The 17671-nt window shown below is 39.3% G+C and overlaps 1 protein-coding gene across 2 annotated transcripts in view; it reads left to right on the top strand.

The window, feature by feature from the left end:
• Positions 1 to 144: 144 nt before the first annotated feature.
• ABHD17B (abhydrolase domain containing 17B, depalmitoylase) overlaps positions 145 to 17671 on the top strand; it is an 18613-nt gene continuing 1086 nt past the window's right edge. Inside the window, exons 1-5 of one of the 2 annotated variants that reach the window (XM_041422244.1) lie at positions 150 to 283; positions 753 to 905; positions 5955 to 6429; positions 16609 to 16788; positions 17243 to 17671. The exon at positions 17243 to 17671 is cut by the window's right edge and continues 1086 nt beyond it. In XM_041422244.1, coding sequence (XP_041278178.1) covers positions 5963 to 6429; positions 16609 to 16788; positions 17243 to 17462 — 867 coding nt within the window. In that variant the 5' untranslated portion in view covers positions 150 to 283; positions 753 to 905; positions 5955 to 5962 and the 3' untranslated portion in view covers positions 17463 to 17671. Of the gene's footprint in view, positions 284 to 752; positions 906 to 5954; positions 6430 to 16608; positions 16789 to 17242 lie in introns of both variants that reach the window. The other variant, XM_041422243.1, reaches the window with a different exon arrangement.

The following is a 17671-nucleotide window of genomic DNA, read 5'->3' as shown; positions in this document are numbered from 1 at the left end:
CGCCGCAGCGGCTGAGCCCCCATTGGCGCTCCGGCCCGCTCGGCCCCGCCCCGGCCGCCCCCGCGCCGGTGCAGTCTGCGGGGGAGGCGAGGCCGGGCCTGCGCCGCTCCGGAGGCTGCGCGGGGCGGGCTCAGCGCTGCCAGGGCCGCGCGTTCTCAGGTCGGGACCGGGCGCTGACGGCCGCCTCCCGCCGCGCCGTTACTCAGCACAGCTGGCGCCCCCACATCCCGCCGACCCGGCAGTCGGGAGAGCGCGGGGCCGCCGAGCGGAGCGCCAGGTGCAGGTAGGGGCCGTCCTCCCCCGGCGTCGCGGGGATGGACGGTGTGCGGGTGACCCGCTGCCGCGGCGTGTGGGCAACTTGTTTCGTCCTCGTGGGTCCGTCCGTGTCTCTTGCCCCGCTCGGAGCCGCGGCCCGTCCGCGCGCCTGGCGCAGGCGTGTGGCGGCCCCTGGGGCGAGAGGAAAGGCCCGCGGCAGCCACCGGCGTTTCCTCAGAGGGGCGGGCGGCGCGGCTTCGGTCTGCGGCACGAGCCGGGCGGGGAGCTGCCGGCCCCGCCAGCCTCCTGCCCGCGTCCCTGTGTCGCTGGGCTCGAGGGTCTCTGGGGGTGTCGCCTGCCCCGGGGTGCCCGGGTGATGTGGGCGATCTGTCCGGTGCTCCCGTCTCCGTGGTCTTGCCCTGGACTCCTTTGTTGGAAACGGGCGCACTGACTTGTGACACGCGTGTTAAAGTCTGGCTTTTCGCGGCTCCAAACAGTGCCTTTGAGTCGCTGCTGAGGACTTCGGCGGAACCCTTTTCCGACGCGGACCCCAGAGGAGTTAATTTAGTTCCCGCCAGCTTGGTTAAATTTATTCCTTCAGCTTCTGCTATTGAGGGTGGGAGTGGCGCTGGCCTCAACATTACTCTCAGGTATTATATAAAAATTTAAAGTACTTGGTCAGTAATTAACTGGGAAAGTTCATGGCTGCGGAAATCAGAGTGGAAGCCCCTGAGCGCCCAGCGGTGTTGAGGGCGGAGCTCCGCGCTCGTGGCCGGCCGCCTGCGCTGGGTCGGCGGGCTGGGGCCGCGGGGCTTCAGCAGGGCAGCGCCGCGGACAGGGTCTTGCTTGGAGCATGCGAGGCATTGTGTAATCGGCTTAATCCCGCATTTGTCTGTCTGGAAGCTTTAGAGGTTTCGTTTGTTCTTCGGTTGATAAAGAATGTGTGGATTTTTCATGTAAATTTTCCTGTTAATGTTTCCTTTCTTTTTTCAATTATGCCGTTAGGTTTTGATAAGTACACAGTGACCAGCAGAGGATAAATAATGTCCCTATATATGAGTTAAAATAGCTGGAATTTGTGAGACTAGAAGGAGTGTTTATTTGTTTAGAATCAAATTAACCAAAGTAAAAGTTTTGGTTTGATCAGGCTTCTGTGTTTTCAAGTAGCCTATTTCGTCCTTTGAAAACTATCTTAAATACTTACTTCACAGTATTTCTTAATACAGCTTTTTCATAATTGAATGTACTTCCTTTGTGTTGTTTTCTGGACTTACTGTATATTCTTTCTTAATATTCTCTTAATCCTTTTATACAGTACTTAATCAGACACTAATGATTTCTTTTTCTCTGAACATTTTGTTTCTTTAACTGTTGGGCTAGTAAAAGGATGTTCATATCATTCTGTTCCATTTTTAATATTACACGGGTGGCGAAATAAATATCAGCACTTCAGTAGTGGCTTGAACTCAAGTTCTCATTGTATTGTGCTCAATGAAAGTGAGAGGAAAAATGCTATAGAATTTCTTGTTTCAGCAGTAGATAATGAAAAGTAAAGATGAAAAAAACCTCTAATCAAACAACAAACCCACAACCAAAATACACACAAATAGCAACCAAAAAAAAAAAAAAAAAACAAACCCAACAATTTTAATATCTCGCCCATTATGATTTGAACAACAATTAAACCAGCATCTATATTTATGAGTTTGACTTTGTTCTTGTGAATAGTTCCCATGAAATAGACAATTTAATTTGAATAAACAATTAGAATAATTTATATTTAATGTAAATATAAGATTTCTAGATAAGTATTTGCAAGGTTGGGCTGGTTTTGAGAGTAATACATACTGAAGTATTCAAAGATGTGAATAATAGGTTCCGCTGTCTTGTTATTATGTACAGAGGTAGGAGGACCAGAATACTTACATGAAAAAATTACATTTGTGTTATCCTAGGAAGCACAAGATAAATACTTGAGGTGTTCTTTAAGATTAAATAGACATTGTCCCCCTTCTGTCAGCCTTTATGAAAAGGCTAATTGCCACAGAATGAATTTAAATCACTGCCTTTGGGCAGTTTTACATTTGTAATTTTATATGTTAGGGCTTTATTCATAAGAGAGTTAAAGAGATAAAATTGATAAAATGCTCTTGCTTTCCTTTTAAAAGCTATCCCAGAAGGGGTAAGTAGTATAATTTGGATCTGTTTTATTTCTTAGCCTCTGTTGCTGCAATAGAAGAGTTTTCTCTAGTTTCTTCCACAGAATTTTCAAACTTAATTACTTTGAAAAATGCAGTGTAATTTTAAAGGGGATGTATATTTCTTTATTGTATTCTTTTTGTTGTTAGTGCATTTTACCAGCTGTAGGAATTGTGTTTGCAGAACAGCACCAGCATTTTTATTACTACTGAAATGTCAAGTAGAAGGTGAGATGGTTGTGTTGTTGGGATGTGTTGATCTCAGAATCTGATGATGCTGTAATGAGCACAGAGATTTACATCATACATACTCAGGTGTTAGACTGTACCTTAGGTATTCACAACATATCTTAGTCAAATGAATCCCATTAAAGTTACTCATGCGTACTTGTGGAACCATATGCTTAAAGTAATCTAGTCAGAGTTGGTTTTGCCTCAGCTTCACTAAGAATCCAGATAGACACACATCCAGTTTATTCACACTCTCATGTGAATACAATCCATCACAGTGAAAGACAAACCAGTTCCAGTATAATAGAAACATTGTTTGCGTTTAGTTGGAGCTATTCTGCAGTAAAAGTTCAATAGGTGTTTTGTATCGAATTGGTTCAGTTAGTGACCTGCTGGTTGTCTTGGATCTTCTGAGTGAAGAAAGTAACGTGTTTGTTTTAAAGAAAAGAGTTGTTATTAGCCATTATTTAGTTGGAGAATGACTCTAGAATCAGATTTTTTTTTTTCAGTAGGCATATTTTCCATTGGATTAAAAGATCAATACATAAAGCCTGCATTAGTCTAGCGCAAGGGAGGAATAATACTTCATCTGCTGTCTTCAGCATGTCATTTGCCATATCTAGTGACAGCCCATTTTTAGCACATTTTAGCTATCTTGGGGGACAGTGCCACCACATCAGCTAATTCACTGTGGTTTACTGCAGTACTGCCTTGTATGTGAATCCTGCAAGCCAGTTTCCCAGTCTTCTGAAATTACTTGGGTAAATAGCAAATATTTTCTGAGTGAAATCATTTTTGTAGTGTTGCTGGGCTGTCTATACTTACAAGTAATGTAAACTCCTGTTCCAATTCTTTCTGACAAGTGGATTTGGAAGAAATAAGAAATTCTGTAGTTCTCATTGTATGTTCATATAGAGTGCAATGTGCTGTTCCTGGGCAAAACAAACTATTTATATCTCACTTTTGGAGGTACAAATTCTTTTAAATTTTTCACAAAAAATAATAATCACCCCCTTAGAATAACGTATAGTATCTAACTTCACCTTCAGCATTTCTGTAAAGATGGGAAAACTCACTCGGAACAGATCCATTTAATAGTTTCTGATAGAAATAGAAGTGATTTTGAGTAGTATGTCATAAGTACTTGGGGAAAAAAGCATGTTGAGACTGGACTGTGAAAATGAACTCATTAAGTAGAGGTGAAGGAAGTTGCTTCTTTGATGCTCATAATTACAAGAGAAGTGAAGAAGGAACAAATACACACCACCACCCCCCAAAACAATAGGAGTTTTACTTTGCATAAGACAATCTCAACCTTTTGCTAATAGTTAGACTTCCTCCATAGACTCCTTCCACTTATCCTGACTTGTGGGTATAACTGAAGCTTAATGTTCACATAAACTCATCTGACCGGGATGAGTTATTCCAAATTTGAGTGACTAATTGTGCTGAAACAATATTATTGTTACTTCAGCTGGCAGGAATATGGTCTTTTATCCAGGATCTTCTTTAAGAGCCTCTCTACCTTCTTATGGGAGCTGAGTACTTCCATATTCTCTAAATTGGAAGTGTTGATCTCCCATATTTAAGCTTCTGTGGTTATCCTCTATTTTGAAGAAAACTAGAGACCTGGGTGAAAAACCTTAGCTGTGGCAGCCTCTTTTTTTGTGGTATTCCATAAATGCTCGTGTGTTTGGCAGACTGTCTCACTGTGCCTGTTTTTGCTGCTCTAAAAGTATGCTCCATGTAACATTGTTTGCAGTATGCTTTCATACTGTACCACCAGGAAGAGACCATTCACACATCCAAAAATACAGAGAGTTGTTCTGTGATACATGTTAAAGTGTTTTTGCAGCACTGTCCTTGAAGCTTCTTTAAAAAGAAATTTACACATAAAAACTATGCTTCTGTACAAATTTAAGGGCAAAATTTGAAATATCTAAATATTGTTAGGTGTCATAGTTAGCAGTAAGATTTTAATGTTGGATGACCCAAATACTTCTGGAACAGCATGGTACTGTAGACAAATGAAATCTGCTTGTTTTGTAGCTTGAGTCAAAGTCAGTAAGTGAAGCTGTAAATGTTTATGTTCACAGGGAGCCATCAGGAGGTGAACTTGAGACCTGTAGATAGATTTGGTATGAAAACGTTGTTTAAGTTAGGATGAAATGTCAGATGACATAACACAAGGAAAGTAGAGTAAATGCTTATCTTTGGTGTGCTGGTTTCCAGCATGGTACTTGTTAAATTTCACTGCTCTTCTTATCTCCGAGAAAAAATATTGCTGCAACAATGGATTTTCCCCCACTCCCTTCTCACTGCTCTCAATTAAGAGAACACAATGGCTATTTTTAAGGCAACTGTGTCTTTACCTATCTTGCTTTAGGTGTAGGTGTGTTTATTTTTTTTCTCCCGCCCCCCACCACTGTTAAAACCAATGCTTTGAATTGGTGCTATAGATTATATTGTTTTAACAAACATCTGTGATTTAGTTTGAGGTGTATCTCTTAAAGCATGAAAAAAACCCTAATTGTGTCATTTATACAATCCCAGTTCCTATGGGCAATACAGCTAAGAGCTGTATTGTTCTTACAGCTAAGAACTTCTTTGAAGGTTTTCAAAACACTTAAGTTGGCAGGTATGAGGAGTGAAGATAAGTTTATGGCTACATTTTCATGTACCAAAGCTCTAGAATGTTTGCTAATCCAGAAGCATCATCTTGTTTTGTCTTCTTAAGTTTTGACCTTTGCACACCCTTCATACTTCTGATAGTGCCTGCAGGAGCCCATACCTCGTGATTGCAATATACATTCTTGGTATTTAGGAGATGCTGTAATGATTTTTAGCTGCAGAAATCTGCATAACCTTAGTATGCTGCAACTCTACAACATATTTTAATTGCTCTTTATCACATATGTGTTTGTCAATGGGAAGAAAACTTTTCTTAATGCCTTGAGATCAGGAATTACATTTCCTCCAAAGAAACTCCAAAACTCATGCTTGTTCTTTCCCTGGGTAATCATGTTTTACTTTTGATATCTGGCAGGTCTTTAGAGTTATCTTTAATAATATACTCAGTGTGAAGTAACTAATAATACAAAATTAAATATTACATGGAAATATATGTATATACATCTTTGTTTTGTTAAATGTTCAGAAGTTATGCGTTATTTTCTAGAGATGTTGTGTCCACTTTTTTTTTTGTAAGTTGGGTTTTTTTAATGTCAGATTGTACCTGGAAACTGATACTATTCTCTCTTCCCATTTCAGACTAGAAGATGAATAATCTTTCCTTTAGTGAACTGTGTTGCCTGTTCTGTTGTCCACCATGCCCAGGGAAAATTGCCTCTAAGCTGGCATTCTTACCTCCTGATCCCACATACACACTGATGTGTGATGAGAGTGGCAGTCGCTGGACTTTGCATCTCTCAGAGCGAGCAGACTGGCAATATTCTTCTAGAGAAAAAGATGCCATTGAGTGCTTCATGACTAGAACATGTAAAGGCAACAGGATTGCGTGTATGTTCGTGCGTTGCTCACCTAACGCCAAGTACACTTTGCTTTTCTCACATGGAAATGCTGTTGACCTGGGTCAGATGAGCAGCTTTTATATAGGACTGGGTTCACGGATTAATTGCAACATATTCTCCTATGATTATTCTGGATATGGTGCAAGTTCTGGGAAGCCTACAGAGAAGAATTTGTATGCTGACATTGATGCTGCTTGGGTGGCTCTTAGAACAAGGTAAGACATTAGTTGCTTTTTTCTTTCACAGCATTCTTGTCAAATGGTTTTATTTCACATGCATCGGTAGTTGAAACAGAAATGCTGTGATTTATAATTAGTGGATTCATATCCAGGCTGACTGGGGATGCCTGGTGCTGAAGGCATTGTCAGTATTAAGCAGGATCAGTGTATATTATTTATGGACTGGAAAATGGAAATGGAAATGGAATTAAATTTAATAACAATTAGAGGATCTTCCTTATTGTCATAGTTTGGGATCTTCTTAGCTGCAAAAACTAAAAAGTTGGGATGAATCTATAATAATTGATACCCCAGTAATTAACCCACTGTTGTGATGTAAATGTGAGAAGATGCAGGTTGTTTCTTCAGATAATTTCCATCACCTACTTTTTTTGTACAAAGGGGCAGAGTAAAAGCTGGTACAAGAGAAGTTATTTCTGTATGGTGTTGAGATCACCTTTGTTTCAGAATTCTGACTGGCAGCTACAGCATTTCGAAAGAGAGAAAACATCTTTTTGCTTTATATAGACAATTATCGTCACAAAATATAATGTGTGGGAGAGTTTGTAATAGATCTGTGTAAATACCTTATGGTGGGAACAAAAAAAAGAGGAATTTGGAGCAGTGTTGTTAACCCAAGCAGAATAAAATGGACAAGAAAAAATGCTAATGAAAAGATGTTATTTCAGCAATTTCTGTGTTCTAAGCCTCTGGTTTTGTGGGACATAAAATAGCAAGATGAAAGACTGAATGCATTCATTAATATAGGTGAGAATCCTAGAGAATCCTGCACCAAATAAGTGCAGCTTTTCTGAGAACAATTTTTACCATAATTTTTTCCATTTAGCTCAATAGTCTTCTCATGTTACAAATACCCAGACTGTGAAAACGATTTTAAAAATAGTATTCAATCATAAGAATAACTGCTCATCAAAAAATCCCAGAACACTGTGTATTTTACACCCAAAAGGTATAAAAATCTGAAGTGTGTTGTTATGGCTCAGTCATTTCAACTTGAGCATCCTGTTTAATAATTATAGTATCAGGAACATGACTTGGTGTAAGGGCATGTGGGCTTTAAATCCTGGATCCTGGTAATTGTCACAGTGAGTTTAGAACTTCATCAATGTAGTAATATTGGGCAGATTACCCCTCTTCAGTGCTTTAAATACACATTTAGTCTTGCACTCCTTTTACATTACAGCAACAATATGATATTTCTTTTCAAAGAAGCGTATGTTATCCATGTATTAAATAGGGGAAAAGCTTATTATCATAACCCTCATTCAACCACAGGGGACAGGTTTTCAGCTTCAGCTATTCAAAAAACATGCATGTTAGGTTGTTAGATTAGCTTTTGTTTTTCCAAAACAGTGGAAAGTTGAGATATGGCTGTTCCGTAAACCACAAGAGCTGCAATATGTGCACTGCTGACTATGGTTTGTAGCTGGTAGGTGATCTGGACATAAGCTACTCAGTGAAATTCCCAGTAATATTTACCAAAAACGTGATGTGGTTTGTGAACAATTTGGAAGACAGTCTGACAGTCTGAACTATTTAAATGTAACAGGAAATGGAAGAGAACTAGATGGTGAAACATAATACTTTATGTCAGTTTACAGTCTCTGTTTTATAAACTAATTTGTAATTATTGTTTCTTCTTCCTCATAATGAATGTCTGATGATAAAATCTGCAAGGAAATGTGATTGCAATTTGAATTCTCACTACTGTTCTTAAGCAATGAAGTGTACTTTCTCTAACCAAATAAGATTGTTCATAATTTATAGGACACAGGCTAATGGCTTTAAACTGAATGAGGGTAGATTGAGGTTAGGTATAAGAAATTTATTTTCTGTGAGGGTGCTAAAGCACTGGAGCAGGTTGCCCAGAGAAGTTGCCATGAGAAGAACTGGCTGCCCAGAGAAATTGTGGGCAGCTTCCCCATCCCAGGAAGTGTTCAAGGCCAGGTTGAATGGAACTTTCAGCAGATTGGTCTAGTGGAAAATATCCCTGCCCATGGCAGGGAAAGTGGAATTACGGGGCCTTTAAAGGTCCCTTACCCAAACTGTTCTGTGACTGTAATGTCCCATATAGGTGTGCTCATTCGTCAGCAGACATTGTTGGGGAGACCTCTAAATATATCTTATTAAGATATTCTTATGTTCAAGAATGACCTCACCTCAATCCCTTTTTTTGTCTGCTGTTTTTTAATTATTATTTCACCTCCTGTAGAAATTAGGTAGTTGTGTATAGTGTATAAAGTTTACATTGGTCTGTCCAACTTGTGAATGTTACACATGTGAACTGAATTTGGTCTACTGCTGAAAAATAAGTTGGTATTACCAGTTACACCTGTACAGAAAGCTGTACTTAGAACAGCTTTGCAATTGACTGACCTGGTCTTGTCCTTGTATCTGAATGCTGGATGTATCGGGGGAAGTTCAGCACTTAACTCTGGATATACTGGATCAGTTTGGTTATCCAGCTATGGTATTCTTTTGGGCCCTGAGACAGTGCTCAGCGGTGTTAAAGTACTCAATGTATATCTGGACAAGAACGGAGCCTTTGAGCATTTGCTGCAGCCTTGATTCACTTTCATAGCGTAGATTGTTCTGTCAGTTTCTCATTGGTACCATCTTTAACATTTATAACTAATTCTGCAAAAACAAAGTAATTCAATGGATTGTTTGCAGGATAAATGTGAGTATGGCTGTAACTCCTTGGAAATTCTTGTTGATGAGACGAGATAAGAATGGAACCCGAGAGTTTTAAACTCTGTCTCGCAGTTTGTGACGTGATGAAGAAAAGAATGGAGAAGTTACCTTCAGAGATTGATCACAGCCATAGCTCCCTGCACTCCCTGTTCTGAAAAATGAAATTACAGAACCCAGCACTAAAAGGTGTTTCTGGGGTAATTGAAGTGCTGTTGCAGACTTAATTCTATAGTCAACAAAACCACTTGTGGTAAAGACTTGCTAGTCTTTAGTTAAGATGCTAGTGATAAAACTTAAGATACGAATCTTAAGTTTTATGTCTTGGGAAGGCAATCCACTTACACACCTTTAAATCAGCACAGGTGTCCAGTGGGGACTGGACACGTGGGGTGAAATAGTCTGGAACTTGTACTGTGAGTGATGATGAGATTTTGCTGTGAATATCAGTATTCATGAAAATGAATACATAAAACTAGTTTGGCAGCCTATCAGAAGAGGTAAACAGCAGATGTAGATGCTGAGTTGTGTCCCTATTCTTTATCTCCTTTGAAGATGTTAATAGGAAGCAGTAACTACCTATGTGGATGACGGCCATGAAAGAAGGTGGTGTGATTCACTGTCTTCATCAACTTTGGAAAAGTTGTACATTGTTGCATATTCATGTGCATGGGACTATATAAAAGCTGCAAGTAAGGACATTCTTCTTCCAGCTGTCATAACTACCAAGTGTTGAAATGCCAGGAGTAATTTTGGGATACGCCTATTTTCTGCTGTTCTGGTCTCTGAAGGCCTTTGATGACACCCTAGCAAGGGTGGAAAGGTTTATCCAGCCTCAGGCAAATGCAGGGCAAGTGGCACTCATTCAGAAACCTCTGAAGATGTGCCAGAGTTGCCTCATGACCAGATTTACCTGTAAGAAGTGAAACAGCCCCTTCATTGTTGCTTATCACGGACTGCATAATAATTGAAAAATTGAAGGGTAAATCTCACCATTGGACAATGTGTCAAAGTGGACAGAATGTCCATAAATTAAACAGCCAGGTATAGGAATAATACTGAGTCTCTTCAGATGATGGCCAAAAGTGTTCATTTAACAAATCACAAACTACTTTTTTTTTTTTTTTTTCATTCAGAAATAGAAGGGATGAATTCAGCTAGAAGTTGAGGTACTAGAACTTTGTGCATTTGGAGGGAAATTGAGGTTTTCTTTAAATTGATAGGGAAAGGTAGCTCAATTATTATGGAAAAGAAATCTTGACAATAGAACAACTGTATGGGTAGAATTTTAAAGTTTATAAAAGGCCAAACTATGACAGCAGCTCAGAATGTGCAGTTTGTTGATACGATGTGGACAGTGGGTTTGCCTTTCATAAAACATAGTTCCTTTTTTTCTTCCATTGTAAAATACCGTATGCACGAGAAGGGGGATGTGCACATTGGTTGAGGAAGAGCTGTATGCTCCTGAATTTTATTCATGACCTAAAATGTTGAGAGTTACAGGTGTAGATAAGGTTCATGCCCTACATGTTCTGCAACTTGCAGCTGTAATTTCATGTGTTATGTCCATGATGACAAATGATTCTGAATGTGCATTGAAAATTCTCTCAGTAGATTCCCCCTTGTTTCATGTGCTCCAAGTGGTGTGTTTAGGCTGTGTTTAGAAATGTGTTTAGCCCAGGTTTCTAAATGTGTGTATTGCAATAGCTTTGCAAACTGTAGCTTCTCTAGAGCATTTAGTGTAAGCCTAAAGAGGTACTATGGAAAAAGTACTCTTCTAAGCTTGATCTTATCAATACTTTATTTCATTATTGTAAAGCTGTCAAGTCTTCTAGATTGAGAGCAGTAATTTAGAAGTAAATATAAATTACTTTGTCCTCCTTTATGTATGTCCAGATCAAAATGGCAGGTATTTTTTAATAACCTGACACTGTAGCTTGGTAATTTCTGCTGGATTTTGTGTCTTAAAGGTAACCGAAGTTAAAAACCAAAACCAAAGGAAAACTAAAGAAACAAAAAAACTCTACCTACCTTGTCACAGCCAGACATGCATTTTGTAGTTTGCTTATTGCACATCATGGTAGTGTGATAAGTATCCAGTGAAAATATAAAATAAGGTTAATATCCAGTGTAAGTGATGTACATCCAATTAAACTGTTTAAGGAATGGTCAGACAGCACTTTGAGCAACTTGATTCAATGAAATATTACCTCCCTATGGCAAGGGTTTGGACTATATTACATTCCAACGTAAACTGTTCTATGATTCCATGAAGAGAAGAAAAGAGAAGGGAGGGGCAGAGAAAAGGTGGACCACCAGTAAGATAAGTGTTTAGTAAAGTGCAGAAAAGGTCTTGCTACAAAGACAGAAATATCAAGGAAATGGTGAAAGAGTTTCTGCTAAATCACATGAAGTTCATCATGGAGGGGAAAAAAGAATATTTCATTACTGTTTAGCAGTTCTTTTCCTTCCAGAAGCTGAAAAGATCAGGCCAGGAGTGTGTAGGATTTCTTCTTTTAAGGAGACCATCTATATCTGGTCAGCATATGTAGGGACACAGAAAAGAATACTGGCTTCATTAATGTTGTCTTGGGCCCTGGTTCTGGGCACTGGAACAGTTTGGGCCGGTTACAACACCTTATTGGCTTCCTCCTTCCTCACCAGCCAGTGGCATGCTGTTTCCTGCCTGTCCCTGAACACAGGCAGCACAAAGGAGCGCTAAGGCAATTGCTCCACTACTCTCAGACAAGATTTATTTAGTTCCTTTCATTAATTGTTAAAGCCTAATGAGGGGGAATGCATTGCTGAAGCTGCAAATAGGAAAGTGGTTCTTTTCTGTTCAGCAGTAGCTTAGCTTTGTAGTGACATCAACCTGTGCCTTCAGTGTGGTGATGAGGCAGAAATTCATGAGTGTTCAGACACTCTGTGAGGATGTCAGGAAGCTTATGTGAACACAGGTTCTGTGTCAAAACTGCTCTTTAGGTTCCATCTCTTTCCAGGCAGGTAAACTTTAAGTGTGTGAACATAAAGGATGAATTGGGTGTTGAAAGGAATTGAAATCTCAGTTGCTCTGGGAAAGAGAAAGATGTTGCAGTCAGCCTTTAGACTGCAGAAAATATCTGTCAAGTTCTGTACTAGATTCTGCCCAGAATACCTGGTCCATGAGGAATAGTGCTTTCTCTGCAAAACCAGCACATTGGTACATCTGTGCATAACTACTTCTAAGGTTTTCTTCCAAGGTTCTCTTTGGTGATTATGGCTTAAAAAAAAAACAAACAAAAAACCCAAACCTAAAACCACCCTTCATTACCTTCACCCCCATGCTGAAGGTCTGTCTATGCTGACACAGGTTAGCTAAGATAAGTTGAGTGGACAACAGTGTTTACATTAGTCCTATTATCAACGTAATGAGCTTTCAAAGGTAGCAACAGTCTTTACGCATGTCTTTGACCTCTTGTAACCAGAGGAACTACTTGAAGCATATGGCTCTGTAAATTTCATATTCCCCTTCCTCAGAATGGCCTGTACTTATAAGGTACTGATTAAGAGAACAATGTTACTGTGACTTTTTCTCTTGATCTGACGCTCCTCTTTGGGAGACCAGGTATGGTCATCTGGTAATTCAGCACAAAACTTCTTGAAGTTTAACAGACTATGAGTCTGCCAAAAGAAGTAAACAAATTTTATGAGTAGGAAACTTAAAAAGTTACCTTTTAAATAATTTTTTTTGTTGTAGATTGTAAAGTGATACTTTTGAGAGATAGAACCCAACTGTCCCTCTGTTGCTTTCTTTTTTGTAACTATTTCAGAAGCCTATTATATTGGGCTTGCATGGCCAAGCTTTGGTAGCACGGTGCTACAGGGGTACCTTCTGTGAGAAGCTGCCAGAGGCTTCCTGCATTTCTGGCAGAGCCAGTCTCTGTCAGCTCCAAAGATGGGTGTGCCATTGGCCAAGGCTGGGCCAATTAGAAATTATGGTAGTGCCTCTGGGATAATATATTTAAGAAGACAGAAAAACAAAACTCATTGCGCAGTTGTAATTTCAGCCAGAAAAGAGTGAAAGGAGAACATGTGATGGGAACAGCACTGCAGACGCCATGGTCAGTGGGAAGCAGGGGCAGGAGCTGCTCCAGGCACCAGAGGAGCCCCACGCCAGAGCAGGGGGATGTCTGGAGGGAGGCTGTGACCCCATGGGAGAGAGGAGTGCACACTGGAGCAGCCTGCCCTTGAAGGACGTACCCCATGGAAGAGTGACCCACCCTGCAGCAGTTTGAGGGGGACTGTTGCCTGTGGGACAGACTCACATCAGAGAAGTTCATGGAGAACGGCCTCCTGTGAGGGGGATGCCATGGTGAGCTGGGGAGGGACTCCTGACCCTGAGCAGCGAGAGAAACGAGATGTGATGAACTGACCATAACCCCCATTCCCTGTCTCCCTGCACTGCTGGGACAGGCAGTAGACCTGGGAAGGAGAGGGTGGGGGGAAGGTGTTTTTAAGGTGTGTTTTACATCTCATTATCCTGCTTTGATTTTGTTAGTAATAAATTTCATTAATATCTCTACTTCTAGCTGGTTTTGCTCATGATGGCATTTGATGAGCGATCTCTCCCAGTCCTATCTCAGCGCATGAGCCCTTCATTAAATTTTCTCTCCCCTGTCCAGGCATGGAGCAGAGTGGGAGAGAGCTGCTTTGGTGGGTGCCTGGCACCCAGCCAGGATCAGCCCACCAAAGCTTTTCAAGAGAAAAGGGAAGACTGGAATGAGCAGATATAATCTGTTTTCCAAGATACTTGGAATTTGTTATTTGAGAGGCAAGGATTGATTATTTAGGTTTTCATCCTATTCAAGCCAGAATATTCAGAAGTGTACTTTGAACAACCACTTTGAGTTATTGACTTCTTTACTTTAGTTTACAGGTTGCAAAGCATGTATTTTCTGGTGGGCACTGTGAGGCAATGTATTTGACTGTGATGGAGTAAGGATTACTTTAATCCAGATATTGGAAATGCTTTTCTTGACTTATTTTCTTGTAGCCATCATTTATCTGTGTTCAGGCTGAAGGAATTTGATCAAAAAATAGGGGAAAAAATGAGAAAGAGGAGAATATATATTCTAAAATCTAGTTTTTAAGTTGTGCTTTAATTTCCTGCGTAATGGTCTGTATCTTGTAAAACTCAACATGCAAGGAAACGCAAGTGTAGTAATTGGCAAGGTTTATTATTTGAAAAAAGTTTTGTTATAATGTGCTGTGCAAATTGCATGCCATACTAGTGATGCAACATATTAATGCAAGTTTTCTTTAGATTATGTTGGAAGGAGGGAAGGTTGTACTGTACTTTCACAGTGGACAGATGTGATGTGAATTGGGAGATGAATTGTAAAAGGATAGGTGCTATGTTCTCAGGTGTTTCAGAAGAGATGCAGAGATAATGGAGACCTTAGATTTGTCTTTTGTTTCAAAGCTTTATTTTATTTGTGTGTGTTGGAATTTTCAGAAAATGTTGCTAATGCTTCAAATTGCTTTTACTTTGAGAACTGTTGTGATATGAAGGGCCTGGTAGCAGTTCCAGGCTGATGATGAAGACTTAGAGTTTTAGAAGTCCTAATTTGATCATGATGTGATTATGACTAGAAACTCTTTCTAGGAAACAGTGATTAAGTAGTCATGATGCAGCAAGATTGCTTGTCAGGCTAATACTTTAAAACCTTTTACATTTCACTTTATCAGAACCCAATTTAAATAAATGAATGAATGAATATTAAATAGACAATGTTAGATGTGAACAGTTAACAAGTTACTGGGATGCCTAATGAGTTCTGCTATTGGTACGTAACATATAGGTATTACTACAGTCTTGAAATCTTCCTAGATACATATTATTTTATTAACTGTATATTATATATGGATGCAACTTAGAGGACATTTTTTTCTGGCTCATTAAGAAGTACTTGTAGATTTGGGGGGAGTTGTTTTGTTGGTTGGTAATTTGAGTGTCTTGGTACACATGAAACACCTTTTTTCCTAATGTTCCTGATTTTTAGTCTCTTAGATTTTACTGATTTTAGTGTTTGGTTACCCATACATTTATTTACCGATGTTTATAAGATACTTGTGAATTTCTTTTATACTTCTGCTCCCCTAACTTTACTGGAGATATGCAAATTATAGTCATTTGATAACTTCTTTTTGGCTATGGGTGTTGTTATATAATGTTGACAGAAAATATGCATGCCTTTATTGTAGACAAGGTAACAGGTGCACTTTCCTATCCTTGGTTTTCATTCCTTTTAGAGTTCGCTTGGCAAAGGCAAACCTACCTCATGCTGTTCCACAGTGACGTTAGGCTAGGCTGCTCTTACTTAAAAAGTTGAACAAGTTTTTAATAATGCATGAGAACAGTGATTTGGGTTTTTTTGTTTAGTTTGGGGGCTTTGGACTTTATTTTTAGAGGTGATGGGGAGGAATTTGCTTGGTGTGTTTTGGGGGTTTTGGGAAGGGTGGTTGTTGTTGGTTTGGGGTTTTTTTGTGTATGGGGTTTTCTTGGGTTTGGTATTAATGCAATGTGGTATCCCTTCCTATTTAAGGTACTTCCTTTCCCAAGTTTAGGTACACTGCTGCAGTCTGACCCGTGCTAAGAGTACCTGGTTAGGGGTACAGGGATCAGCAGCTCACTTCTTTCACAGGCACTGTTCTTGACTCATTACCATTCTCTTCACAGGCTTTTCCTGTGTAACTTGGGTAGCAATTGCTTTTTGTATTCACACTAATCTGAAAAATATATTACAATTACTTGTATGAGTGTTAACTAGATGTTTGTTTTGTTTGCCTCTGTTAATTACATCTTACTAGAAGGAACGCTTTGACTTCAATTCTGTATTCCCTGTTGGGCTGTCTTGCTTGTGGATTAGATAAGAACAAGGCTGATAAAAACAAACTTCTTGGCATTACATAGAATGATCAATATTGTTGTACTGATCACTGTCGGTATGGGCCTGCTTTAAGTCTCATCACATTTATAAACAATGTTACCAGCTTGCAGGTTTTATCAGGTAGCAGGAGAGTAAAGCTGACCAAATTTTTGCAGGCTTGATTGTGCTTCATGTGATGATAACCAAAGAGTTATTAAGGCTCTAATCAGTTTTCTGTTGTAGGTCCTCTTGAGTTAATAAATAAAGACTTTTAACAAGGCACACTGCATTCACAAATCCATGTTTAAAAATTTAAATCATTATTTCAATATCATTCAGGCATAGGGAAAAAATTACTGCAAATAGAGAGTAAATAAATAATTGTGTGTTTTAGTCAGGAATGTCATAGAACAGACTTGCTTGTTCTTCTATCACCTCCTGTTTCATAGTTGATACCCTTCTGAAAACTTTCATCTTCAGAAATGCTTTTTTTGCCTTGCTCTCTAGGTTGTGTTTCACTTTATATACCACTTTCTAAACATTTCTAATTTTCTAGGTATGGAATTCGCCCTGAAAATGTGATTATATATGGCCAGAGTATAGGCACAGTACCATCTGTGGATCTTGCTGCTAGGTATGAAAGTGCTGCTGTAATTCTTCACTCTCCACTGACCTCAGGAATGCGAGTAGCTTTTCCTGACACAAAGAAGACATACTGCTTTGATGCATTCCCGAAGTAAGTTGTAGGATACTTTTTTTTTATCCAGCATGCATTTTCTCTATAACAGAAGTTTTCAGCTAGAGAAGCAAGTAGTCTGGCCTATTCTCTGAAATTTTTTTCAAAGGTTTAATAAAATAATTGAAGAAAATTAGTGAAAAACATCAAAGAGGAGCATTTGATTTTAAGAAGTTTACAAAACTTCGTAAACCTTCTGGGCACTTTGCACCTCTAATTATTTTAGTGGATATTTGTAAAGAAGTAATTCATTTTCCTATACATAAGATGTGAATCCCTAGTTTTAAGAAGTAGTTCTATCCAGTGAATTGTTAGTCTGGATGACTGTGAACAAAGTCGTTTGCAATATGTTTCTGTAACACTGAAAAACAAAGTAGATCTTAACTGAAGAAAATTCCTGTCGTATTGCAGAACTATGCTATTGTTTTCATAGATGTAATCTTTTTCTTTACAGCATTGACAAAATTTCTAAAATAACATCTCCTGTCTTAATAATCCATGGAACTGAAGATGAAGTAATTGACTTTTCACATGGCCTGGCATTATTTGAGCGTTGCCAGAGACCTGTAGAACCACTGTGGGTAGAAGGAGCGGGCCATAATGATGTGGAACTCTATGGTCAGTACCTTGAAAGATTAAAACAGTTTGTGTCACAGGAACTGGTGAACTTGTAACTTTCATTGTGTATTTACATGTTTTTTTCATTTCACTGCAGAACTGCACACTTTGATAAATGTTTAACTTAAAACCTGAATGTTGTGTTTTCAAATCATCTTGGTTGCCTTCATTAAATCTACAAGTAATGATTTGTCAACATAATTAATGAAGGTTTTAATGTCAGCATTATAAACTGGAATTACATGATCATGCAGTCAGACTTGGC

The sequence above is a fragment of the Onychostruthus taczanowskii genome, unplaced genomic scaffold (genome assembly GCF_017590055.1).
Source record: "Onychostruthus taczanowskii isolate IOZ18803 unplaced genomic scaffold, ASM1759005v1 scaffold72, whole genome shotgun sequence".
Taxonomy (NCBI): domain Eukaryota; kingdom Metazoa; phylum Chordata; class Aves; order Passeriformes; family Passeridae; genus Onychostruthus; species Onychostruthus taczanowskii.
This window is presented reverse-complemented; position numbering and strand designations above follow the sequence as displayed.